The following is a 26,624-nucleotide window of genomic DNA, read 5'->3' as shown; positions in this document are numbered from 1 at the left end:
ACTGCCCATGGCAGGAGGAATGGAATGAGATGGTCTTTCAGTTCCCTCACAACCCAAACCATTCTGTGACTCCATGATTATCTGGATTTACCAGCTTGAAACCAGGAGAATCAGCTGCTCACTGAAAATAAATTTTACAATCCCCACAACTACAGAAAAAAAGGCTTTTTCAGGATAGGGTGAAAAAGATTTGTTTATTTTTGCAGACAGCACAATTCAAGTTCAAATCTGGGCATTGCTCAGCAGGTACCAGTGGGAGGAAAGTACCAGCGATGCTTTGAGCACACTGGGATGACTGGGAGGCAGCTCTGGTAGTTGTTCCGTATTTTGTTGGTGCTGGGAGTCATGCTGGCCCTCTCAGGGGAAATTTTGAGTGGAGTAACAGATGAGCAGGTTCTGATGAAGGGCGGAATGACAGAAGGAATCAAGGCAGGAAAATAAAGATCTTAGAGATGATTTTCAATATTTAAGATAGATAAACCCCGCAAAGGAGCATCTGTGGAAGGCAGAAAAACCTCTCACACCATCCTGGTCTTCCCAGAAAGGAGGAGCAAGAGGCACTAAGGGATATTGAGAGTTTTTGAAGACTAGAGTTACTCATTGGTCCTGCTGCACTGGGAAGGTTTCTTGCATCTCTGATAAGCCCTCCTAGGATTACAGTACATACACAAGTCACGGCTTGGTGTGTGCAAAGCTTTACAGAAGTATTTCATATGGCTCTGTATCCTGCTTTGATCTTTAATTAGCACCATAAATGTAAGATACATGACTCTTCATCATGAAAATCTATAAAGAGCTCTGGATTTTGGTTAGAAAGGAGGACCCAGAGGGCAGCTCTTCTGGGCTAGCAACCATAGAGGGGGGAGAAAATACAACAGGTAATATCAGGAGTGTGTATATCAGTGACAGAAGGATTGTGTGCCCTCCTTTTAACAAATCCACCGAATGAACCTGTCAAAGAAGCTGGGCTGGGAGAGGCTGTCATAGTCTTTCTCCCGGAAGATGGCTGCCTGGTCCCCCAGGCCAAGCTTCAGCAGAACATCCATGTCCACATCACTCCCCAGAGCCACCACCGTGGGCATGACATCTTGCTTCTTCATGGAGTTGATGGCCTCCTCCAGGTTCTTGCTTCCCGTGATACCGTCGGTGATGAAGACGAAGGAGAGCTCGGCGTTGCGCCGGGCAAGCCGCTGCCCGTTGCCTGGGCTGAGCACAATGTTGTTGATGGCATGGATGATGGCTGACCCGATGTTGGAGGACGAGTCCAGGTACTTGATCTGCGCCAGGGCGTCAGAGATCTCGGTGAGGTTGTGGGTCAGCGGGAAGACCACGTCCTGGTCCTGCTCACTGCCATACTGCAGCAGCGCGATCCGGGCGTTCATGTGGTCGCTGTTGCTCCGGGCCAGAGTCAGCTGCCGGGCCACATCCTCCACAAAGCGGTGGGCACTCTGGAAGTTCTGCTCCCCAATCCTCTCTGAGCCGTCCAGCAAGAAGACAACGTCAACGGGGCGCTGGGTGCACTGGGCCACGGCAAGCTCTGCAGGGGGAAGAAGAAGACAGGAGCTGGGAGGATGAGAAGGCTACGGGTTAATTCGGGTTGGAGTTGCCTCTGAGCATCCTTGTACAAAGAAGGACCAGCCCAACCCTGCTGCCAAAGCGTGTCTACAGCTCGAAATGTAGGAGCTTTGCTTTTGATGCCCTCAGCTACTGGGCATTTAGTGAATGTTAATTCTGGAACTGATGGCAGACCCTTGTGAAATTAGGCAGGCCTGTGCATTTCAGTCCCAGAATTACATCCACTGCCCTACATCAGTTTCCAGCTCTTATTTGTGAGAGGAATATCCAGAGATTAATGGCAAGCAGCACCTTCAAACCTCTCAATTACCTTGGGAGAGTGGTCTACTGTCAGAGTTACTCTCATCGTAAAATCAGAGAATCAGAGAACCTCAGAATGGTTTGGGCTGGAGGGAACCTTAACACTCATCTCGTTCCAACCCCCTGCCATGGGCAGAAACACCTTCCACTAGACCAGTTTGCTCCAAGCCCAGTCCAGCTTTACAGAATGTTTGAATATATGCAGTGAATAAACTCAGGAAAAAACAAAAAGAAGAAGGCAGCTATCTTTGGAGTCAGCTGATAGTCAGGGTTCCTTTTCTTTAGTTATGTGCAATGCATTCAGTGCTCCTCTGAGTTCCCTCCGAGCTAGCAGCAGGGCAATGCCCATAGAACTTTCTAGCAGTTCTGTGGCTCTGAGACTCAAAAGGTTGAAGTCCAAAAGATGGTGCTACGTCGTGTTGCATGACTGGCAAGGAACAGGAGCTTCTGGAGCAGCCCCACCTTGAGCATCCATTTCTGGCAACAGGGGTAACTTTGGGGGTAGGCGTGTAACGTTAGATTGAATTTCCACACTATGAGCGAGTCCAGCCTGACAAAGACTTTCCTGGTGCTGAACAGTGCTATGCCTGGGTTCAGCACAGAATCAGGGAATCACAGATTCTGTGTGGTTAGAAAAGCCCTCTGAGATCCTCAAGTCCCACCATTAACTCAGCACTATCATGTTAACCTCTAAGCCACATCCCTAAGCACCACATCATGTTTTTGGAACACTTTCATGGATGATGACTCCACTGTTTCCCTGGGCAGCCTGTTTCAGTGCCTGACTGTCCTTTCAGTGAATAAATTTCCCCTGATATCCAATCTAAATCTCCCCTGGTGCAACCCGAGGCCATTGCCTTTTGTCCTCTCGTTACCTCTTTTAAAGCAATAAAGGCACATACTCACCTCTGCCCAGTCTTCCATGAGAAATGTTGCATAAGTTGGTGCTGCAGTTCCTGGTATGCAGGCATTGTTGCCACAAGGACACCTCGCCTTGGCAGCACCTGCACTCACCTGCTCTGAGCTGCCGTGGAGGGGGAAAGGCAGGAAAGAATCCCCCTTGCAACCACACAGCGCAAGAGCTACGTGAGGGTCTGTGAAAGCAGCTGGGAGCAGGGGCTGTGCATCGTGTTGGGGCAGTGTTAACAGCCTCCTCCAAGGCCTGCCCACATGTTTTTTGAGATGACAGGCAAGCCAGAAGAGCTCCTGGCTAAGCAGAGGGCAGCATCACCCCATGGAGCTTCAGTGAGAGCGTAGTGCACATCTGACAGGAGCATTCCCCAGAGACACATTTCGCTCGCTGCTCAGCCCTCACAGCTGGAGAAGGCTGCCTTCCAGCTCTTTGATAGGGTGCCTTCACATATAAGTTATCCCGTGGGAATGTGAGGCAGCAAAGCCTTGGGTTTGTCCTGTTCAGCTCTGGTTGCAGCTTGTTCCCATTTCTGAGAGGCTGAGGACCCGACCAGCCTTTCCTGCAGCAAGATTCTCATCCTGACAGGGAGAGAAGCTCTCAAAGGCACCACCACGAATTAGGCCAACTAAAATCTTCCTGTCATGCTTTTCACTGGTGCACTGATCCTTTTCATGTGGATCATGAATGCCTGTGCATGACAGCTGAGCACACCTAACAAAGGCAGCAGAAATAAGCAGAAATATCGTTGATTTTTCTGCCATTAGCTGTGTGCAGAGCAACTCCACCCAATCACATCACCTTCTGCTTCTTTGAAAGCCTGAGGAACTGGTATTTCCTCTAACTTTTCGCCGTGTTGACAGTGGAGATGAAAGTAATTTGGAGACTGACCTCACAGGCTTTTTTGGGGTTTCCCCCCTTCCCAGCCCCTCCTGTGTCTCTGGGGAGGTGTGAACCATCCTTTACCCAGCTCCTTAACTGTCCTTCCTTTGCCCAAGGGCTTCACTGAAGGAACTGCTACTCTGATGAAATCCATCTGGTTTTATCAGAGGGTTTAGCTGTGATTATGCTAAAAAAACCACTGCTTCACTCATTTGCCTCTAACAAGGATGAGGACAAATACTTCTCATGGAAAAAGACATTTTCTCCCTCTCCCCACCTCTAAAGAGCTGAAGGTTTTTGAGAAATAAAAAACTTTGTTTCCAATGTTTTGCCAGGAATAAATGTCCACCGTGTGAAGAAATTAAATAAAATCAACACCCCCTTTGCTGAAATCTTCCTCAATCCTCTCTTTGTTCAGCAAAATATTCCATCCCTGAGATCTTTTCAAATCAGTGGGGTTTGGCAGCCTTTCCTCCAGCATCATGGCTGGAGCAGCTAAACTACTCTGAGTTCACTCCTGCATCCAAGCAGGCTAAGTCATACTAATTTTGCGGTAAAAAAAATCAAAACAGAATAGGGATTTTGGCTTTTCACAGACTATCTGGAATGTTTAAATTATGACCAGACTCAGGCACAGGCTGATCTTTTTTGCCTTTGACTTAAAACACAGAGCACATCATGGAAAGCCCTCAGAACTCTTTTCCCTCTACTCTATACTCATTGCAGCAGAGTTCTCTGAACAACTTGTCCCCGGGAGGAAAAAGTGCTGGAACCTCGGGAGAACACTGCAATAAGTTCCAAGTGGGCAATTCCCATGGCTGAGCTTGGCAGCTGGCTCCTCTTTTTACACCTGGAAATATTACAGCCACATTCTTGAAGATGGCACATCTCCCTTCTGCCCATTAAATATAACATTTGCTCAGTATACTTTATTGCAATAATACCATGTCAGTCAGAGTAAGCGCTTCTACTCCTGTGTCTGCACATGAGATCCCACTACCTCTAAACAGAGCTTGAGAGCAGTTAAACTGGAGGTGGGAATGGCACTTGCCTGCCGGACTTTGTGCAACCAGGGGCAGCTGAGTGGATGGAGATACCAGGCCTTGTCTAAACACAGAGACCTGCAGTGGTGGGTGTGTGGTCTCTGAGCCAAAGGAGCACTAGGTGTGGATCAAGTAGGCTCTACTACATCAAGCTTGCTTTTAAACAACTCACATCAGTCAAGGAGTTTTGCTTTGTACCACCTGGCCCTATATGACAGAATATCTGCCTTTTGTATATGGACATGTATATGTGCATGTTATGGATTATGACAGAGGAAACACAAATGCACAAGCAGAGAAAAAGGCCAGGGGAGCCCACACAACTTCTGAGAGAAGCACTGCCCAGGTGTCAGCGCTCCCAATGGAGGGAGAGGGTTGCTCCCTCTCCCATGCTGCTTGCTCCTTCCCTCCAAACCCCCAGCTGTTCATGAGGGGCTCCATAGAAACACTGTGGTGAGCAGGGATGCACCTTGCTTAGCCAGGTGCCAGGACCTGCAGGACCCAGAGAGAGCCTGTAGTAACCAAGAGAAAGGATGCAGAAGATGCTTTGGAGGGGGTCAGCAAGGACACATGCAAGGAGGTGTGAGGAAAATGCATCATTAGGCTCTCGGCAAAAAAGCAGCAGGCAGAGCAAGTGCATCCCTTGGCATTTGCTGAGAAAAGCCACCATGCTAGCCAAGCTGGAGGGGACTGCTCCTTGTGTCCTGTCCCCAGATGAGCGTAACCAAGCCATTCCACTGTCTCTGTCTCTACTGAACTAAAAGCATCTCCCCTTGTGCTGTCCCCTCTGCCACACAGGAGCGATGAGTTCCACCTCCACTCAGTCTCTGCCTCCATGTGACCCCCAAGAGAGGTCTCAGCACAGCCCTAGCACGGTCTCTGGGTCCCCCACAATCTCGCTGTGCACCATTTTGAAGGTGTCAATGAACAAGTCCATCCACTCTTGCCGCTCATTTCCAGTGGCAAACTTGGCTTTTTCGGCAGTAAAGGCCAAAGTGGCCACCAGCTGGGTGTACATGCTGGGATCCTGGGATTCCCGCGTGGAGTTTAGGAACTGGGCGATCGAGTGTATGGTGCTGGGGAAATCTATGTTGACTCCCTCTTCCATGGGGCGGAAAATAACTGGGTTTACGCTCCCAAGGTTCCTGTCATCTGCAAGTGAGCGTCAAAAGAATATTTTCAGGGCTTGCTAGCAGTGGCTGTGTCTCTGAAAGCTACCTGGCTTTCCTACCTGCACTGCACCAGAGAAGAACAGAGCTAACGAGGACAGAGAAGTAACGACCAAAGACAGATTTTAAATCTTTCTGCCATTTGTGTCTGAGGAACCGTGAGATTTGCCCTGAAATCTTTAACACATCAACTGAACGACTCCAGAAAATAACACAGAACCTGAACTCCCCCGTTCCTGCTGATCTGGCATAGGCATGATGGAGAAGGAGCAGTGCTCAGGAAAAAGGCCACTTCCTTCTGCAGATGGGATTCACCCATCATGCAGCTAAGGACTGTGCTATGTGCAAACTGCACACGTGGTACTGTAAGGCAGAAAGACATCTGAAGGACGGCATTATGTGACCTCCTTGCCTGGCACTCAGCCTCAGGGCAGTGACCCCAGTCAAAGCCGTGTGGTATCTGGGCTCGTCGGGACCCTGAGAGCCTCGGTCTGCACCTGACTGTGCTGAATTTAACGCTGAACAAAACCCCAAAGCTCAAAGCAAAGCCTTTTGCATTGGTTAGCAAGAGCCTCTCAGGATGTCATGCGGTTTCTACAAAGCAAGTGGTTAGTTCAGATTTGCTCAGCATTCAACCCTTCAGCATCCTGTCAGCACAGCAGTGCTAACTGATGAGGGACAAGGGGATGGTTGTGAAAATGGGAAAATCTCAGATAAAGCCCTGAGGCAGCATGGGGGGAAGACAGGGTTTGTGTGGTACCTGTCTCTGCCTGTGCTCTGCTGGCAACACCCAGGCTGAAGCTGGGGAAGTTGGTTTGCCCCTCCAAGTGCCAGAACCACCACACTGAGCCATGGGGCCAAGAACGGGGCTGGTTTAGCTGCCTCCCTGATCTGTCTGTCTGGCCAGTCCAGGACACACGCACTGGATGTGCACTGCCTAACTCACATTCCCTCTGAAGGGCACCATCTCCGCCCAGAGGATCTGCATGGGAATTGGCACGAGCTCATGGGATGTTCTCTGAGAACCAGAGAAGCCCCAGGCTCAGTCATGTGCCTTATGTCCCATCCCAGCCAACATGTTGCCTTGCCACTAGGAAAGTGTGACCACTGCAAATCCTTCTAAAAGATGACAGCAGTGCAGCATGGACCATCCAATGCGATGGGTGGAGGCTCCTTGCCCAAAGACTCCTGAACCTATTACTTAAAATTTCGTCTACCAGACCTAAAACAACTTTTGCCCATGCTGAAAGGGCACTTTGACAGGAGGCCAACCTTACCCAGCCACATCACTCTACCTCCCAAGTTCTCTGGGGTGCAGGTCTTGCCCACACTTAGCCTGGTTTGTGTATGGCATAGCTTAAGTGAATCACGAAAGAGGGAACCCCCTCAGATGCTTGCTCAATCCATTCCTGTTCTGGTCCCCAGGTCACCAGGCACCAGCGAACTGTTCTCACCTTGCATCAGGAACAGGAACACCCAACTGCACTACACGGAAAGGACTGACAACTTCCCCTCACTTTGGAGGGCTTTGATGGCCCAAGCCCAGGAGAAATGAGCGTGACACTGCTCGCGTTCCTCGGAAATGGGAAGGCTGCAAAGAGCAAAACCTTTGAAGATACCTGAGCAATCACCAGTGTGGCCTAGGGATGTCACCTCCTTGTGCACAGATGTGCAGGCAAAGCTCCTCAGAGGACATGGCAGAGGAGCTCAGCATCATGGCTGGACACTGTGCTGCCGGCATGGCCACATGCAAATACTCAAAAGATGTATTTTGAAAAATAACAGCAAGAGATTTTAGACAGGAATAATTATATATTTCCTCTGGATTTCTGTATATCCTGGGACCAGATTTCATTTCCTTTGCATGGAAACAAAGGGACTTATTTAAAAATGAAATCTGATATTCTCTATAAGGCTCAGTTTAAGCTGGGGACTGCCACAAAAACATTCATGGAAAGAGAAGAGATAAAAATTGCAGAACGGGCAAAACTGTGGTCCTCTATACACTCTGTGTATCAGCACTGAGTGCATCTACAGTATTTAAACAGACACGGGGACTCACACAGACAGGATCTCTAGGAATTTGGGATGCACATCTGCCCTTTAACAAGCAAAATGTGAGCCAATAAAGCTACCTTCAGCACACAGAGCACCAGAGGAACCTTACAGCCTTTTCCTTTAACTGAGTTAACCGTTAATTAAATACAGCCAGCATTAGAGAAGCCAAAGCTTTGGGTCCACTAAATTGCCATTTTCCAGCCGATTCCTAATATCTGCTCTGCCCATCACTCCCAAGGAGCATCCTGCTATAAAGGTCATGTGAGTGGGTGTTTAGCAAGGGGATTTTGACTTGAGTTTGGAGGTCAAAACCTGGTGGCTCCCGGGAATTTGGGTGGGGAGAAATATCAGGGATGAGCCACGCTGGTGCACTCACACAGTGCACTCATACATACCTGTGCAGAGAGCTCAAAGAGACAGGAAAAGAGCAGGAGATGAAACCCTGGAGCGTCTCTTCATGTAAAGTAACACTATTTCCCAAACTCCTGCCTTCCAAAAGGATTGAACAAGGTTGCACCCCCTCTCTTACTCCTGAGCCTCGTGCATTTCCCCCACCAGAGTCTGTGCAGGTGGCATGAAGCTACTTGAAATGTTTACCTGTTTGACAGGGCAGCTCAGGGCAGACAACCTGTGGATCTGGAAGGAAAAGAAACAAGGAAAACTGAGCCATGTGTTGCCATTCCCTTTCACAGCTTGCAGTCAGAATGGCAGGACAAGGTCTCTTACAAAGAACACCAAAGGACTGCCCCAAAAGGTTGGTTTGTATCTGAGGAAGGACTCTTAGTCCAGGGCTAAGGTCAGACCCCACCATGGATGACCCAGCTGCTGGCCAACCTGCTGGGACACATCTCTGCCCACTACCCCAAACCCCGGGGCTCAAAACCCCAGCTCCATACAAGGACTGGCACAGACCTGGGCAGAGCACATCCTCCATCTTGTCAATGAACTCCTCTGCCACTAGGTCTGAGAAAAGCCTCATCTTCTGGACTCGCTGGGGCTCGTTGCAGGCAATGGAGACCAGGGTCTCGCTCTGCTCCGGCTGGTCGAACATGTCTCCTATGCCAATGGTGTTGACCACCACATCTCTCCCACAGAGAGCCCCGAGGTTCTTGTCATCATCCCGGGGGTCGTAGCGCCCGTCTGTGATCACCACAGCGAACACTTGGGCTTTCTCTCTCCTACTTTCCTTGATGAGCTTGTTGTAGGCAAACTGAAGGGCGGACGGTGTCCAGGTGCCTCCAGCGATCCACTCCAGGCGCTTCACCGCTTCCTTGAAACTCGACAGGGAATTGATGCGCTCGTCATCAAGCTTGATGGCTTCAAAAGTCCCCTCGTGACTGTACTGCACCACCCCAACACGGGCACCTGCCAAGAAAGTGTTGCATTACTTGGCTCTGCATCCTTGGGGAAAAGTGCAGAAAGCCAAAGTGATCCCCAATTGGTCTGAAAAGCCTTGGAAAATAACCACTGAGGTTGAAGGGATCCAAGACCCTTTTCTTTTCCCCATGCCCCACTGTGTCCCCACAGAGTCCAGACCTGTCTGTGATTTGGGGTCCTTGGCAATAGAGCCTAGCCTGCTGACCACATTGATGACAAAATTCTTCTCCAGGGTGAAGTTGGTGTAGCCAATACTCTCGGAGCTGTCTATGACAAACATGATGTCCAGGGCACCGCAGCGCTTCTCGCAGTCTGGGAGAGGGGCAAGGGGAGGAAAACACAGGTGTCAGTGATGCTGGGAACCTTCTGGGAATCCCTGTCCTAATCCCTCAAGTAGCTGTTCCCCTTCCCAGGGGAGAGGTGATGTCAGCTCACCACAGCATCCGCACGTCTCTCGCACGTAGGTCATCACGTCGCAGTCCTGCCAGGAAAGGGGTGCAGAGTAAATGCTTCCCTCTAAGGTTCCCCTTTCCCTCCAGGCAGCCCTCTCCCCTCTTTCCCTGGATCCCATGGGAAGCTACAGGCCACCTCCTCCAGGCAGCAGCAGGACCTGATGTCCTGTTTTGTTGTTGGGCTGTGCACAGAGAAGCCATGATTGCCCCAGGGGGAAGAGTAGCAGGGGTTACTTACAGTCAGACCAGGGTCTCCTGGTGGGCCAGGGGTCCCCTGCAAGAAAAGTACAGGGATTTCAGGCACAGATTTCCCAAGAGTTCTTTTTCTGGGAACTAGATGTCAGAGCCATCAAAAATGTGGCTTTTTGCAGAAGGGGAAGGCCCACGGTGAGCCAGTGGACACAACTAGCAGCTGTGTCCCCTCCAACAGCATCTGCTCAGGTACAATGCCATGGGACTGTACCTCAGGGCCTGCTTCACCAGGTGGACCACGCTGTCCAGGCTCTCCTCCTGGGCCAGGATCACCCTGGGGAAGAAGTAAAGAAGGGTCAAATATTTCCTGAGCAATGTTGGTAATGCAGCCCTCGGTGTTCAGGGCCCCTCCTGACCTCCTGGTCAGCCCCGGCCCGGCTAAACACAGTCATCAGCCTGCCACAGCTGAGCCTGGGGACAGGCACCAGGCAGAGAGAGAGTGGCACTGTCATCCCCAGCACATGTGGCAGGGGTGTGGGAGTGGGACACTGACCCTGGGGCAGTACAGGGAGTCTGCTTACCGGCTCCCCCTTCTCTCCTTTGGTCCCTTGTACTCCTTTTGGTCCAAGTTCACCTCGTCCTCCCTGCTCAATGGAAGGAGAAACAGATCCAGCATGGAGCACATCTGGATGTGCTCAGGGTTGGCTCTGCTGCATCACAAACACATGCCTGCCTGGCCTGGGAGAGCATCCTCCAAACCAGAGCAGCTAAGAGCACTGCTGGCAGGGCTGGCTCCTCAGCCATTAACCCAGAGGGCTGGGAGAAAACTCCTTGGCATTCCAGTCAGTACAAAAAAACCCATGTGATGGAGACAAGCACACTCACCTTGGGTCCTGGCTGCCCCTTCTCACCCTTGTCACCCTGCAGAAGGAGAGGAGGGAGAGGTCAGCAGCTGTCTAGGACTGGCCCCACACTGTGCACCCATACACCCAAATATTGCAGTGAGGGGCAAGAAGCTGAAGAGCAGCTGTAGCTTCAGAGACTATCACCATGACTGGAGCTGGGGTCCCCAGCACCTGATGGACTGTGGCCAGGTTCAGCCCTGGGTGTTCAACCCCCTTTCTCCTTCACAGGCTCCACACATCTGTGACCCTGAGCATTTTTTTCCTCCCTCCCTGTTTTCTCAGTCTGCTCAGATCCAACAGCAACATTCACTCAAACAGATTTCCTCACATGCTGGATGAGGAATACATACCTGAGGTCCTCTGGGTCCAGGGTAGCTAAAGCCAGGCCTGCCTCTGTCACCCTTTGGTAGAAGAAAAAGACCCGTGAGATACCAAACCTGGCCCTTCTGACCTGCTCGTCTGTGACAGTTACAGCCATTTTCATCTTCTCTGGGGGTGAGATACCAGCAGGAGCCAAGGCTTCTGCAGCTGGCCCTGGAGCACTGGGAACAGCTTTGCAGAGCAAGGATTTGCAGGGTCTTAGGGATGTCATGTGCTAGGGATGCCCCTGAGTTTGCTCAGGGTGAGGAGTGTAATCAGAGCTGCCTTGGCCAGAGCAAGACCTACATCTCTGCCTCATAGGGAGGCTCACGTCCGACTCTGTTTTTGAGGCACACAAGTTTCTGCTGTGAAAACTGCCTATTTTTAATTTTTAAAAATAAATAAATAAGTAAATAGGAACCCAAACCTCCCTTTTCAAATGTCTTCATAAACTTTACCTTTGGTCCTGGTGGTCCAGCATCACCTCTTGGACCCAAGTCACCAGGGTCCCCGCGTGATCCCTACAGGACAGATTTGTGGAGAAAAGGCAGGGAGTGAGTGAGGATGTTCCCTGCTGCCCTCCAGCACACAGGGGACCATGCTGGAGAAACCAGCTCTCAAAATGGTGCTGCAGGACCATCTCCCTTCCTAGTTTACTGTGGCAGTGACAGTCTCAGCAGTGGGGTTCCCATGCCCATAGAGCCATCTGGATGTCACAGGGTTACTGCCACAGTGGTATGATGGACTAACCACAAACCCAGGACAAATGAGGGCTTGTGGAGTCTCATCTTCCCTCTCCCCAGTGACCCACCTGCTCCAGAGATCCCTTCCACACTGTCATGGGAAGGAAGACCCGATTTTTAGCCTCCCTGAGAGAAGGTCATGCATGCTCTCCTTGGGAGGGACAGTGAAGACAGCTTGTGTCAGCAGGGCCAAGCTCTCACCACGGAAGGAGGGCATGGTCACACACATGCCCCAATGTCACTTACTATCCTGCCTGGCTCTCCCACAGCACCCGAAGAGCCTCGGGGTCCTGGCAGTCCTTGTTCGCCCTGCAGAGCAAAGAAAGACACAGGAACACACAGTGCATGAGGAGGAAAGCCAGGCAAGCTGCCTTGGATAGTACCAGTGCTCCTCCTTCCTCTTGGCTGTCACCAAGCCTTGTTCCATGCTTACCCTGGCTCCTTTGTTTCCAACCTCACCGGGCAGACCACGAGTACCCTCTGGACCGGGATCTCCCTGTGAGAAGGGAAAGATATTCCCGGTCAGGATGTCTCCAATGCTGTCTGTGTGCACGGCAGTGCTCCATGATGTCCTTCTCAAACCTGGTGTTTCTTCGTTTAAAGCAGTGTCAGGGCAGTGTGCCCTCTGAATGTGTCCCTCAGCCTTGAGCTTTGCTGCCCTTCGCCCCCTCTCTGGACCAAACCCTGGAGGAGGGGGCTGTACCTGGTGTCAGTGGCACAGTGGGAGCACAGCACAGTGGGATCTGCATTCCCAGCTCTGGTGCTGTATGGACACTGCATGAACACTGCATGGCTGGGCCGTAGCACATTACACATACCTCAGCCCTGTTAATTTGGGGCTCATTTGCAATAATCTGGGCAGTTGCTTTACTCACCCTTTCTCCTATGCCTCCAGGAGAGCCTTTGCTGCCTTTCGTCCCTGGATCTCCACGTCGCCCCTTGGCAGGCACAGAAGTCACATAAGTGGGGTGAGAGGATGGATGGGCAGTGACCCCTGGCTGCCCTCCCTCTTCCCTCCGGACCCAAGGGATGTACACCTGCCCCCTAAGCAAGTGTGCTCCCAGCAGCAGGGCAGCAGGGATGCCCATGCTTCCTTTTGGGAAGCCACAGACAGACTGTTGTTTCACCACAGCGACCACAAACATGCCTAGTTCATTCCCTCAGGGTTACAGACTGTGATTTTCTTCCAGCTCATCCAGTGTTGCTTTCCCCACTGGATCTTGCACAAGGACACAGGCTGGCTGGGTTCTGGCCCCTTGGTGTTGGTGGAGCTGTGCCAGGGCCCATCCTCTCCAACCCACTCCCCAAAATTTGCAGTGCGTGGCACCACTGATATGTGACACTGCCCTTTCCACAGAGCTCTGCCATAATGGCTGCCAGATCCTGACTCTTTGAGCTCCTGTAAGGAGCCAGAGGTTTGAGGAACTTGTCAGAGAACACCAAAGTGTCCCTGGGCATCCACAGAGGCCAGGCCTCTGTGATTATGTGGGAACACAGGATGCTTCTCTAAGGTGAACAGTTAACATCAGGCTTAGGAATATGGGAGTTCTGCTCTGCGAGGATGGGAGAGATGGGCATCTGCACATCTTTTGGGATGCACAAAGGCGAACAAGGGAGTTTCTCAGCACTCATCCATGAAACTGCCTCAGGTTCCTGCAGTGTGCCTAATGTCCAAGGATCTATTCAGCCACTTACAGCCTCTCCTTTGGGTCCAGGAGGTCCCACTTCACCTTTCCTTCCCTTGCTTCCAGCAGGTCCTTGAGCTCCAGGGTTGCCTGGAAGTCCCTTGGAGAAGAAAATAGAGTTTGTTGGAAGAGAGGTCAAGGCGTGCACACTCCGCACCCCCGCCCCCTTTTTATCCTGTGTCAAGTGGTCCCCCATCAAGCAGAAGGGTGTATGAGCACCCAGGTTCTGCTTCCACACACCCAGGATGCCCACATGGCACTGCCATGAGCAGGGGCTCCAGCCTTGGAGCAGAGTGATCCTTCTTCACCTTCACTCCATCAGCTGACAACAGGTTCGTCAACTGTTCTTTACAGCATCCATCCGGTCCTGCCCAAAGCCAGAGAAACCGTGGCTGTCCCAGCCCTGGAAGTGTTCCAGGCCAGGCTAGACAGGGCTTGGAGCAGCCTGGGCTAGTGGAAGGTGTCCTTGTCCATGCTAGGGGGTGGCACTGGATGAGCTTTAAGGTCCCTTGCAGCCCAAACCATTCTGGGATTTTATGAACAGACCACAGTAAAACACTGGAGACATTTGAATGCTGCATGAACCTACCGGGCTTCCTTTTTCTCCTGGGGGCCCCACGGGTCCACTGCTACCAGGACGGCCAGGATCCCCCTGAAACAGCCAGAGTCAATGGTCATTGCCTGCCTCACCAGCACATTGCACCACGAGTAGCCCAAGGAGCAAGGCCAGCAAGGCCTTTCCCTCAGCTCCTGTGCCTCGTGATGGGATCCCCATCCCAAAGCCTATGGGCTCCATAAGTAGTGAAAGATTAAGAGATATATATATGTAGATATATATATATATATGTATATATATATATATAAATATGGGGAATGGTGTTTAGCTGTCCCCACTGGCTGCCTCTGCCCACACCCTGCTGTCTGACCAGAGCACTTATACCTTTATGCCTGGATCTCCTCTTAATCCTTGGTCTCCTGCATCTCCTGGGTAGCCATCAGGGCCCTGGGAAGGGAAACGACAAAGAACCACACACTTCACACTGGGAATAATTTCCATGCAGAATAAATCAAATAAAACTTTCTAATCAAATAACATTTCTAAGCCAGTGCTTATAAAGTTGCTCTAGAGGCTAAAGTAGTTTTTGCTTGTTGCTAATGTTGATGAAAGGGGCAGTTCCTTCTCTCTTTGTGGACGAGAGGGACACTAGGGGCTACCAGCTTGCTTGCCATGGAAAGGAGGCACAAAAAAAATCAAACTGTGATCCCCATTCCAATCTGGGATCAAATTATACAGTTAGTGGGAAAATGGGCCAGTAACCTCTCCTTGGCCATCTTTCTACATATGTACCTCACTCAGAAGCTACACAGCTGATATGCTGGTGAAAGAGTAAAGCGTTCCTACCTTGTCACCAGGGTCACCTTTGCATCCTGGTGGTCCAATTCTCCCCAGCCTGCCCTGGAGAGATTACATTCAAAAGGAAAAGACTGAGTAGTTATCAGTGGCTGATAGGAAAACACAGCTTTTCTTGCTGACAGTTAATAATGTTAGCATCATCTGCTGACTTTATCTGTCACCAGCTAGAGAATAAATATCAAGTATATTCCTTAAGCAGGGAGAAAAGTAGAGAAGAAGAAAGCAGACTAAAGGAAATCAGGCAGGCTCATCCCATGAGTGTACCCTGAGAGATAGGAATGTCCTTGAGGCTGGATTTGGTGGTCACTCACGTCCAGGGTTGTGCTGGTCCTCTCATGCCTCTCCTGTCAGAGCAGCTCAGATGTGCAGCAACCACTCTGCCTGACAGACACCGTGAGAGAAGGGACTGCCTTGCTGTGTGTCCCAAAACAACTCTGTCATCAGTGATGAGCCAGCTCTAGGATAGAGGCTGGGGAGAACTGAAGGACTTCAGTGTTTTAGAGAGGGGGGGACGACTGAAGGATGTTTTAGACCTTCAGCAGCACTTGAGGAGTGGGAAGAACTGTTATTACCCACAGATACACTAGGCTGGGTATAGGAAACTGTGCAAAACCAGGGTGTGCTGACCAGTGGGCAAAGCCAGGGACTTTGGTGTGAGGCCTTTGAATTTGGCTTTAGGGCTTTAATACTACGTACAAGCTGTGGTTTAGAGATGAAGTGACCAACTGCCCTGGATCCCAAATTTCTGTGAAGCTTTCTGTGTCCATGTCCTGTAGGACTCACTTACATGCAGGATAAGGTATCTACACCCAAATTATCTGGCCTTATCACCTTCTCAGCAGGTGCACAGACCAGGTCACATATCCAGGTCCTGCAGAGAGCTTGCTGACAGAGGGATGACACTTAAAGGCATGGAGCTGTGTGGGGAATTTAGGCTGGATATTAGGAAAAGGTTCTTCCCCCAGGGGCTGGTGGGGCACTGGACAGGCTCCCCCGGGAAATGATCACAGGCCCAGTCCTGCCACAGCTCAAGGAGAGTTTGGACAATGCTGTCAGGCACAGGGTGAGATTGTTGGGGCATCCTGTGTGAGTTGGACTTGATCTTTGTGGGTCCCTTCCAACCCAGCATATTCTGAAATTCACTCCTGCGACCTGAATACTTCAAGCATTTCTACAGGACATGCAGAATAATGTACAGATAAATTCACAGGAACAGAAAGCCGGCATGTGGGATAGTAGAAACTAAACAGCCTGTGGGAATGAGAGAGGGTAAAGAAATGGAACAGCAGCAGCGGCATCACGGCATGCTCCCGGTGCTCCCAGTTACCTTCTGTCCATCTGTGCCGTTCCTTCCTGCCAAGCCAGGGGCACCCTTGGATCATGGGAAATGAAAAAAAAAAAAAAAAAAAAAAAAAAAAAAAAAAAAAAAAAAAAAAAAAAGAAGAGGGATCTATTAACACACAGTCCAGGAATTTGGGAGCTGGAAAAACGTGCAAGTTAGAAAACGTTCTTTCTTACCCTCCGTCCGTCAGATCCAATTTCTCCCTGGGAGAAGAAGAGGACAGGAAGTCAGACACTGCCTGCATCCCCCTCTCCCCCCCACAACCTCACCTTCGGTCCCTGTTCCCCCCACCACCTCCCTCTCTCCTTCCATTTACATCCTAAACCCATTCCAGCTTCACTAGACCATGATCAAAGCCTGAAGGAGGAGACAGGCCCCGCAATCCCCTTGTAAATGCCTCCCAGGTCTACAATGACACGTTAATAGGGTTGTTATTATCCTTCCCCATCACAGCTAATCTCTCCTCTGTGCATCAGAAAGGAGCGTGGCCCCTGCCAAGTGCCCAGCCAGCCATTCTGTCTCTTCTTTCTCACCTTCTCTCCTTTCAGCCCTGGGACGCCCTGGACAAAGAGGAAAAAAAAAAGAAAAAAAGAGAAAATCTCTGTGTTAGTGTCTGGGCAATGAGCAGGAGCTGAGTGCAGGGGTCTGAGGTGGGAAATGGGCAGGTGAAAGGGAGAAGCAAAGCTTCTCTTGCTTTATCAAAAATCAGAGAATGCAAAGAGCTCAGCCATCGGCTCTGGGATTCTCACCTTGGGACCAGGGTATCCGATCGGACCTTCAATGCCTGGGTCGCCCTTCGGGAAGGAAGGCGCAGGGAGTTAGCTTGAGGTCATCAGAGACGTAGCAAACCGAGGGGAAGATTTTCCACAACTCACCTGTCGTCCCTTCAGCCCAGGGGAGCCTGGCTCACCCATGTTCCCCTTTGCACCCTAAGGAAAGGAAAAACCCAGCGTAAGTCCAGGCTTGGTGCTGACTGAGAAAATGGCAGTTTCTGGGAGATCAGAGCACACAGAGCTGGAGCAGGAGAGTGGGACACCCCCTGCATGTAAGAGCTCTGCTCTGAGAGTGGGAAACTCAATGACAACTGTCCTGATGTCCTCAGGTGCTCGGGTGTCCCTTTGCACTGCTGGCAGTGCATCAGCCTTGGCACAGACATCGGCACACCAGTGCTGGCTGTGTCTCCCAGGGCCAAGACAGATGCTGGGGATATTTACCACCTGGGTGCTACCTGAGAAGGCAGTTGAGGTGAGGTGAAGTCTAGGGCATCCTGCAGTGGTTGTGGTAGGCAGGGACATTATTGCCTCTCCCACAGCTTAGAGCAACTTACCTTCTGCCCTCGGTATCCCTTGGGACCAGGTGGACCTGCAATCTCCAGGCAGCTCATCTTGTAGCACTGAAATACAGGAAATTAAACTGAGGTACTGACAGTGTGCATCCCAAACTCAGCTCAGCTCTGCACCCATGGCTCTCCACGCACCTCTCCCCATCAACTCAGGCTTAAAATCTGTTGTGTCAGGGCTGAGGCAGCAGCAAGCACACAAAGAAATGCTGCCCGTAAATTAAGAGTGGAAAGTTGCCATGATCATGTTTACTATAGTTTGACTCTGGGCCCAGACTGGAAGAACAAGACTGCCAAGTGCCAGAGGCGGTGGGAGCTTGCTCATCTGGGCTGGTGTTCTTTGGAGCACCCCTTGCATACTTCCCCACCTGTGTGCCAAACCCTGCCCTTGTGGTACCAGCAGGGCAGGAGCTTCAGCAGGGGCAGCACCTATGGAATGTGCCTCCAAAGTGATGAAACAAGTCTATTCCATAGACCAGAACCCACTGCAGGCGAGGGGGAGGCAGGGAGTGAGTCCAGGATGCCATCATAATCCCTGGGTAAGGCGATGGTAAGGTATCCCCAGACTCTGCCCTGATCCACAGGTGGGCAGAGACCCATCCCATGCAGGTCCGTGCTGTTCTGGTCAGCTCTAACTGGGGCAACTTAAAACCCCGTTGTGTTGAATCATTAAAAACCAGCATTATCACGGACAAAGACCCTCTAACTAATTAAAGCTAGAAAGTGGTATGTTTATTCACCAGCGGGTGGCATGGGAGTCACCTCTGAAAGGTGTGACCGCCCCGAACAAGGTTCTTTGCCATCTATTTATTCCCCAAGATCTTTCATACAATACAATACAGCACCTCCCATCCCCATCTGATATTAAAATGAGACTATTAGTCCTTCACACGTGTGCAGTTCTTCTCTTGAATTGTGTCGGTGGTCTTGAAATGGGTCAGTGGTCTCAAAGGATGAAGTCAGGAGAGTCTTCATCAGGTCTTGGTGACCCTCTGGCACGATCCAAGGCCTCGTGCTTTGTGATTAACGGTTTACTTATTTTACATTCTTCTATACGTAAGTTCATGACAACAGATAATTACACCAATTAGCTCTAGCCTAAGCATCTAGTAATTATTAACCTACCATTTACCTACCTAACTTACATCTTGGTCATGGAAACTACTTCTACCCTTAGCAAAAATCTTAACTCTTTAAAGCCATTATTCAGCGTGGCAAAGGCATAAAGATGCTGCTCACTCACCTCACCGTAGGCTTCGTGTTTCTGCAAAGGAGAGAACAGGAGGAAGAAGATCAGTTAAGGTGCTCAATCCCATGGGGGAGACAGTAGCTCACCCGGAGAGGAGGTGGTAAAGGGACCCTGACTATAGAGATGCCCTCTGGAGAGCCCTTGATTAACAGCACCTCACAGCTAAGGTCTCAAAGACCCTGCTTATGATGAGCAGGTCTCATGTGGCACATGCTTCCACGTGTCCCTGGATGGGGAGCAGGCTGGGCTATGGCCTGGTCTTCAGCAAGAGCCAGGATTAGGGTGGCAGCCTTCCCAGACACGCTGAGAAACGGAGGCACAAACTAAGGGGTCCAGGCTAAGTACCAGAAAAAAGCTCCACTTTCCCGACTAGGGGTCATCTCCAAAACCCAACAGAAGGGACAGCATCCTCCAACCGTGAGCTGCTCCTCCTGTGCTCCCCGCTCCCCTCCCTGCACCCACCATGGCCTGGATGATCCTGTCGATGGTGTTGACGTCGATCTCCAGGGTGTCCCTCTGGGTGATGGCGTAGTTGTTGCGGTACAGCTCGTGCGGCAGGTTGGCGATTTCCCGCAGGCCCTGCTCGTACACCTTCTCGCTGGGAGCCACGGCGAACAGCTTGATGCCCATGTCTCGAGCCCTCTCGGCCTGCATCTTCATCCCCCCGCAGGGGCTGCCCGTCACGTGGCCGTCGGTGATGACCACCGCGAAGTTCACGCCGTTGGCCATCTGGGTCTGGATCTGCTGGGTCATGTTGGAGATTGCACAGTCCGTGAAGGTGCCCCGGCCTAGGTACTTGATGGCGGACAGCCTGGGCAGGTAAATGTCTTTGCTGCTAGTCAGAGGGCTGTAGATTTCTACCACGTCTGAGTAATGGAGCCCACCAAACTGCCAGGTGATGTAGACTTGGTTCTGGTAGAGCTCGCTCTCCAGTTTATCGATGAACATGGGGATGAACCGCTTTATTTGGTCCACAAGGCTCTGGATGGGCACAGTCTGCAGAGCCACGCTCTCCGAGGTGTCGATGATGAAGTAGACATTGATGGGGCAGTTCCTCTTTTCTGCACAGGGACATTTATTCGGACCATGTCAGAGCACTTCATGCACCCCCTTTGCTATCCCCCAGACACCTGGACCAAGAATGATGCCAGAAAAGGCACAAGTCCCACCTAGATCTACAAGTGACACTTGCGTTTGGGTCAGATGGTTCCCCAGTGACCAGCACTTCTAAGATCTGCTACAGAATCACAGAATAATTAAGGTTGGAAAAGACCTCTAAGATCATCGAGTACAACCATTAATCTAGCACTGCTCAGTACTGAATCAATCTTGAAAATCTTGCTCTTTTTGGTAGGAGTCAGCCTTGGAGCCCTCAATCACCTCTGCATTGTAACTGAAAAGTGGGGAAATCACCAGATTTAAAGTGAACAATTTTCTGGCATTGGATAGAGAACTGAGTGCTGGACACTGACTGGTGTTTGTTACTGCTGGGAGAGACCACTACTGGCAGACCCCAGCTTTTCCATCTCTACCTCTCTGCACACCAAAGTGAGCCTGGAAAGGTGGGTTTGGGTGGAGGACAGTGTTTCCCACAGATGGATTGTTACCACAGGAGTGCAAAGGGCCCGGGGAGGTGGAATGTCTCACTGTCAGTTCCTGGCAAGCAGATTGTACAACTGAGCATTGTTTTTGCTAAAATTGCTGCCCACATAGGTGACCCAAATTATTTGGTTAATACCTGCACAGGAGGTAGGACTGACATCCCCAACATCGACATCAAGCTGAGCAGCGTGGAGAGGAACTAGGACCACACAAAGGAGTGTGGGAAACAAGGCTTGTGGGAACATCTCAGTGGCCCCTCAGGATATTCAGATGCCTGTGGGAAAACACAAGTTACACCTTAAACATGATACACAATCTCCTGACTCTGCTGGCATGACACAAAGCCAGCCAATGCTCCTTGTAAACCCACGGAGTGAAAGGAAAAATAAATAAGTGAGAGGAAAAATAAAAAACTCTAAAAGAAATGCACATCTTCAGTGCTCAAAGCATCACCAGGCCTCCAAGGCCCAGCTGCATGTGGGAGTTTATTTCATGTAGGGTTATGACAACTTAAAGCAGCAGTAGAGTTAGAGATCTAGTCTGAAAAATTCTTAGGAATGTATGGAAGTGCTCAAAGGAACATGGGATTTGAAAGGATATTCTCAGGCAACACTCAAGCAATACTTGTCAACAGCACAGATTATGGAGGGAGATGCTCACCTTTGTGTCTAGAGGACCCCAGAAACAGCCAACAAGTGGTGGCCCAGAGATGCTTCTCTGCATGGTGGCCATCTCAACACTAACCAAAAAGGAGCTTGTGGGATGTCTGTTATGAAAAAAAGACCTGAATCCAGTCCAAAAAGAGAGCTTCTTTCTTGAATGTTTTTTTTTTTTTTGGTAACTTTTGGAAGAGTCCAAGGCTTGAAGGGACCTTGAATATGCATTTGGTGGTACTGGCAAAGCAGGGGGAGGGCAGGTGAGCAATTCAGCTGGATTGCCTGAGGAACAGCACTACTGAAGAATACAGGCAACTCAGCCCTCCCTGGCATCCCTTGAGACCTCTCTCATGTGGTGCCCCAGCTATTGCCTGGTGGGACATGCCCCATTCCAGTTTACAGTGCCAGCTGCAGGCTTCTGCAAACTGGTTTATGCTGGAAAGGTTGGTGTCAGTGCTGCTGAGACCCTACAACAGTGACAGCCTTCCTCCTCACTAGGGCTTGTTCTTATGAAAGAATTGGGATTGTTCAGTCTAGTAAAGAACAAGCTCTGGGGTGACCTTACAGCACCTGTCGGTACAAAAAGGGTCAACAAGAGAGCTGGAGATGAACTTTGGACAAGGGCCTGGATGATAGGACAAGGGGGAATGGCTTCCCATTGCCAGAGGGCAGGATTATGTGGTGTATTGGGAAGGAATTGCTCCCTCTGAGGGTGGGATGGCCCTGGCACAGCGTGCCCAGAGAAGCTGTGGCTGCCCCTGGATCCCTGGAAGTGACAAAGGCCAGGCTGGATGGGGCTTGGGGAAACCTGGTCTAGTGGAATGTGCCCCTGCCTATGGCAAGGAGTGGGAAGGGATGGTCTTTCACATCCCTTCCAACTCAAACCATTCCATGATTCCATGAAGCCCCTGCACAAGTCAGCGTGGCTCAACTTCCATGCTGCTGCAGAGAATAAAAGTGCTATGGTAAGGATAAAACACTTTGATGCTAAAAGGGCACTTTAGTTAAGATCAAGATTTCACCCCTCTAAGCCTATTGCAGGCTTTCCTTGTTTTGTTTGCCCGTGATAAAACAGGGGTGCAGGAGATCCTGATCTTTTGTAGGACACAACAGCTTTGAGCCTTCAGACAGCACCATTTTAGAGCCAGCCTTTAGCTGAGGAAGACAGAGACATTAACTTTTGGAGAGGCTGGGAGCACTGAGGGCTTTGGCCAAGTGTCTGACTCATCATTGCATCCTGAGTTTAACCACCTCCCTCTCTGCCTCCTTCTTTCCCTCTGTGTATGTGAGTGGGAAAGCACTGTAGAGCAGAGCAGTTGGCCTGCATGGGCAACCAGGATAGCTCCTGCCCACAGCCCCTGAGGCCTGGGACTGGGTCAGTGAATCCACATGCTTGGACTCTCCATGGGCAGAATGACGAGGCAGGAAAGCGACTCCTGAAAACATGAGACACAGCTCACTTCCCTAGGGTCCCCTTGCACCATCTCCTCTATCTCACTCTGCACCCTGAGCTATGTTAGTCTCCTGCTCTCCCAGCATCCCACCTGGTATTAACCCCCCTGGATACACGGTGGGGGGCTGCTGGGAGCTCCAGTCCCCACCTCAGGGGCCTCCAAGGGTGGAGTGGTCGATGCTGCCCATTTTGCCATCCTCAGAGCACCACCGGCTGTTGTGGTGCAGTTCCAAACCCCATAACATCCGATATTTGACTTAAAGTCTCACCTGCTGCTGCAAGATGCCAAGATGGAAACCTCAGATTTCACCAGTATTTCAGAATAACTGTTTTGTGCATGTTGAAGGCAATTTTTGAACACGGTTCAAAAAACTAACTCAAAGAGCAAATTGAGAGCTGAGTCATAATGCCTGAATATTTGGGTCTGCTCATCCTGTTCTATCCTTGACTTTTCTCTCTCTGACAGAGCAGGACCTTTGTTCCTTTGAGGCCTTCTCTCACTATTTGTATTTTTGAGTGCATCACCTCTTTCCCCATGAGATGCACACAAGGGAAAAACAATAGGGAATCTCAAGCAGTGGGTCCTCTGAACATTTTTTGAGGGCACTATTTTGCACCATTCTCCCTGAATGAGGGTCTGTGCTCCTACCTCAGGTGCAGAAAAATGCATGGTCCTTGCTGCTCCCACATGGAGATCCCAGGTAACCTGGCTGTTAGACACATAACTGAAAAATATATGGATTTATCTAGACAGAGCCCTGCAAAAAGAGTAGCCTCGCAGGAAGATCCAAGTTCTCTGCTTGCTTCTCTTCCCAGCATGAGCAACTGAACCAGAAGTGATATTATGGCAAACAAATTACTTGCAGTGGCTCAAATGTGCAAATGGTTATTTGCACTCTCGCATCTGATTATCCCTTAGAGCAGATCCCAATGCAGTGGAAATGTCACCTCATGCACCTGGCCAGGCAGAGCCATGGTCTGCCTTATCCCATGCATTTATATTCCTGAAGTTCCCCCTGGTGCACTGTGCATGTCTCCTCCAACACCAGAATACCCATTGTAACTGAGCAAACTGTTCCCAAATTCACAAAAATCAATAAGCTCTGCTCTCTAAGCTAACACTGCCTTCAAGAAGCTTATGGAAAGCCATATAAATTTAAAGCCACACAAATTGCATTATTCTCAAGACAGGAAAGTTATGCTGGCTGTGCTAAAATATACAGAATAAAGTTTGAAGCCTCCCTGCTGCTCAGTCCCAGCATTTTCCATGGCCATGCCCGGCAGGCAACGCCTGTGGTGCCACTCGCTTGTGCATGCAGCATTTTCTCCACTCAAATGTCTGATATGTGAAACTAGAAAAGAAAATATGTCCCATTTGGAACAAAACTCTTATAAATGCACCTCCTCTTCCTTCCCCTTTGTGTGCCCGTGGTTTGTGCTCTGCATGGGGAGGGAGTTTCGCTGCTCTTTGCAGCTACTACCCAAACGTGCCTTTTAATTTTAATCCCTGGGCAGAGCACCCAAGGGAGAGGTGTCAGCTACAGGGACTCCAGATCTTCTCCAGGTCTCCCAATGTAATTATCCCGGGATTTTCAGCCAGGGAAAGCCTGGGCTGCAGGAAGGCTGGGGGGAGCAAACCCCTGACACCAAGTGCAATGAATTCACAGGCATTCCTAAATGTGTTGCCACCTCCCAAAATAGAGGAGCTTGTGCTGATATAATTCAGCATAAACAGGAGACAAGGGCCAGAGATGAGTCTAAATCGTATCTTCTGAAATCCCCAAAATCAAGGGCGAATCATGCAGCAGAGCAGTCTCTGCCCTGCTGCTATCACTTCCCTGTAGCTGCTGAACTCAGCTCAGTTACCCCGGGGAAGATTTTGGTTCAAGAAATCCACCCCCTTCACTAAGGGATTTGCTAGACCTCTGGCCCTGGCAGTTTTTGGCCCACACTACTTACGCCTGGAAAAACCCCAAAACCTTGGAAAAACGTCCAAACTAGCCAAGACCTGACAGCAAAGGAAAAAAAATTATATTCTCTTATAGCAGGTACTGTCTAAATGTGAAATAGGCACCTTGCTGGAAAGTCGGTAAGCAGCAGCAGGCATAGGCTGAAATTTCAGGAGGATTTCTGTTATTCCCGGCTGGAGCTCCACAGAACCCCTGTACTCGGAGTGAAAAAAAGTCTGCCTACCTGGAAAATGATGTCATCAAAACTTCTCCCTCAAATCCCTCCGAAGCGTAAGGAAAAAGGACTCTGTGGAGTGGCCAGTGTCAGGAAGGCTCCTGCATCCCCGGCTGGAGGGCGGCTCCGGCTGCTGGGATGTGCGGGATGAGGGAGCGGGAAGAGCAGCGGAGGCGGCTCCAGCCCAGTCCCGCTATTCCCCGGCCGCCTGGAACTGCCCTCTGAGTTCCTCCTCCTCCTCCTCCAAAATCGGGCAGAGTTTCGTTTGCAGTAGCTCCGAACATCCACGCAGAGTCACTGTGGGTCTACCGAGACCTGGCAGGGTCCCTCCCCTCCACTCCCACGCGGCTCGGGCTGGGCTGGGGCGAGGCTGTCCCCTCTGGAGCTGAAGGCATCTTTGTTTTACGGGAGCTGGAAGAAGTCTCATTTTTCCATGATGAGAGGCCCCTTTTTGGGGTTGGCATTGCTGCCCCACATCTTTATACCATCAAACAGTCTTTCACTTTCTTCCCCTCTGCTGTCCTACTTCTCTTTCCATCCTAGTAATGTGCCCTGAGTGGAACAAATGAAAACAAGAACATTTCAAAAAACGCAGCTTTGCACAGAATCGTGGAATCATTTGCCCTTGCAAATATCCAAGTCTTGCTCAGAGTCAGGCAAGTCTGAGTATTACCTGTTTCAGTTAATTAACTTCTGGGTTTGGGTTCATAGAACCATGCAATCATGTACTCCCTGTAATCCATGTACGTCTGAGTTGGAAAGGGCTCACAAGGATCATCGAGTCCAGCTCCTGGCCCTGCACAGAACGGCACCAAAAATGTGCTTCCATGTGCCTGGAAGCATTGTACAAACACTCCTTGAGCTCAAGGGCTTTGCTGTTGTAGTACTTTTAAAGTTACTTTTAAATTCATGAGCTATTTTTAGCTCTGCTAAATGAAAAGTAGGGGCAAATGTCCCAATAAAAAATATGGAGAGCAGCAGTGACTTTCAGGAACACAGCCTGTTGTTCCTTGAGCTATAACTTTGTTTTGAAGAGCAAAAGTATTTTGTGAGGCGACTGCCTTCCAAGACCTCTCCTGCAGCTCTGAATGGGTTGGTCCCTTTTCCTCTGGAGCATCTTTAGTGGAGAGGAGGGTCCAGCTTTTGCTGACAGCCATTTACCAGACAGCACCTGAGATGTCTGAGCAAATCATCCTGCTGCCAGTGATCCAGGATGATTTGCTCATTCCAGGCCATGTGTTTTGTCTGCTTTGCTGCTGTGTCCAAGCTCTGTTATGTCCATGGGTACCCACCTGTGATGCTTCTAATCCATTCAATGCAGCTGTTTCCAGGTGAACCTGCTCCTGCAGAAGCTGTTTCTCCAGCAAGAAGCCTTATCACAAACAACTGGACAGCACATCTGTCCCTTGCAGCGCTGCTGAGTGCCCAGAGTTTGGAAAGGAGCAGAGCACAGACCCACACCTCCACATCTCCCTCTTCTCCTCCCAGACTGGCGAGTCTAGTCTTTTTTTCTGCAGTTTCTTGAGCAAAGGACCTACATTTAACTTTCTCAGTGTGCTTCTTGAACTTTCTCATGTCAAATCAAAACTTTCCTTGCAGCTTGACATGACAAAATGCCTTGTCCCTGAGAGGATCCCTCTATATTTTACAGAACAGTTCCCTGCTGTACACTTTTCCCTCCATAAGAAAAAGGAATCTTGGTGTTTCTCATCTGCCTAGATATTTGCATGACAT

The 26,624-nt window shown here is 50.3% G+C and overlaps 1 protein-coding gene across 2 annotated transcripts; it reads right to left on the bottom strand.

Annotated features, from left to right (window-relative positions):
* Positions 1 to 175: 175 nt before the first annotated feature.
* Positions 176 to 25,125, bottom strand: COL6A2 (collagen type VI alpha 2 chain). Of its 2 annotated transcripts, none has more exons than XM_014889906.2 (28): positions 24,900 to 25,125; positions 20,734 to 20,871; positions 19,458 to 20,056; positions 18,990 to 19,010; positions 17,735 to 17,800; positions 17,283 to 17,336; positions 17,157 to 17,201; positions 16,941 to 16,967; positions 16,584 to 16,610; positions 16,393 to 16,437; positions 15,054 to 15,107; positions 14,592 to 14,654; positions 14,241 to 14,303; positions 13,662 to 13,751; positions 12,842 to 12,904; positions 12,400 to 12,462; positions 12,213 to 12,275; positions 11,682 to 11,744; positions 11,214 to 11,264; positions 10,844 to 10,879; positions 10,540 to 10,602; positions 10,230 to 10,292; positions 10,005 to 10,040; positions 9,750 to 9,795; positions 9,474 to 9,626; positions 8,850 to 9,302; positions 8,535 to 8,573; positions 176 to 1,537 (listed from the first exon to the last, which is right to left on the bottom strand). In XM_014889906.2, the coding sequence occupies exons 2-28, from the start codon at positions 20,840 to 20,842 to the stop codon at positions 930 to 932; spliced, it is 3,063 nt and encodes a 1,020-aa protein (XP_014745392.2). In that variant the 5' UTR covers positions 20,843 to 20,871; positions 24,900 to 25,125; the 3' UTR covers positions 176 to 929. The 2 variants fall into 2 exon arrangements, with proteins under 2 accessions (XP_014745392.2, XP_014745393.2); XM_014889907.2 differs by lacking the exon at positions 176 to 1,537 and adding an exon at positions 4,582 to 5,862.
* Between the last annotated feature and the right edge of the window lie 1,499 nt (positions 25,126 to 26,624).

The sequence above is a fragment of the Sturnus vulgaris genome, chromosome 7 (genome assembly GCF_052056855.1).
Source record: "Sturnus vulgaris isolate bStuVul1 chromosome 7, bStuVul1.hap1, whole genome shotgun sequence".
In the NCBI taxonomy this organism is placed as follows: domain Eukaryota; kingdom Metazoa; phylum Chordata; class Aves; order Passeriformes; family Sturnidae; genus Sturnus; species Sturnus vulgaris.
The sequence above is the reverse complement of the archived record's forward strand: the minus strand, read 5'-3'. Positions and strand labels throughout refer to the sequence as shown.

Bases quoted from the DNA above. Each gene is read 5' to 3' on its own strand.
- COL6A2 (XM_014889906.2), bottom strand. From the start codon at position 20,842: ATGTTCCCACAAGCCTTGTTTCCCACACTCCTTTGTGTGGTCCTAGTT. The intron at 17,801-18,989 runs GTGAGTGAGCAG...CCTGTATTTCAG, and splicing joins AACACGAAGCCTACGGTGAG to TGCTACAAGATGAGCTGCCT. The intron at 10,880-11,213 runs GTATGTATTCCT...CTCCTTCTGCAG, and splicing joins CTGGACCCAGAGGACCTCAG to GGTGACAAGGGTGAGAAGGG.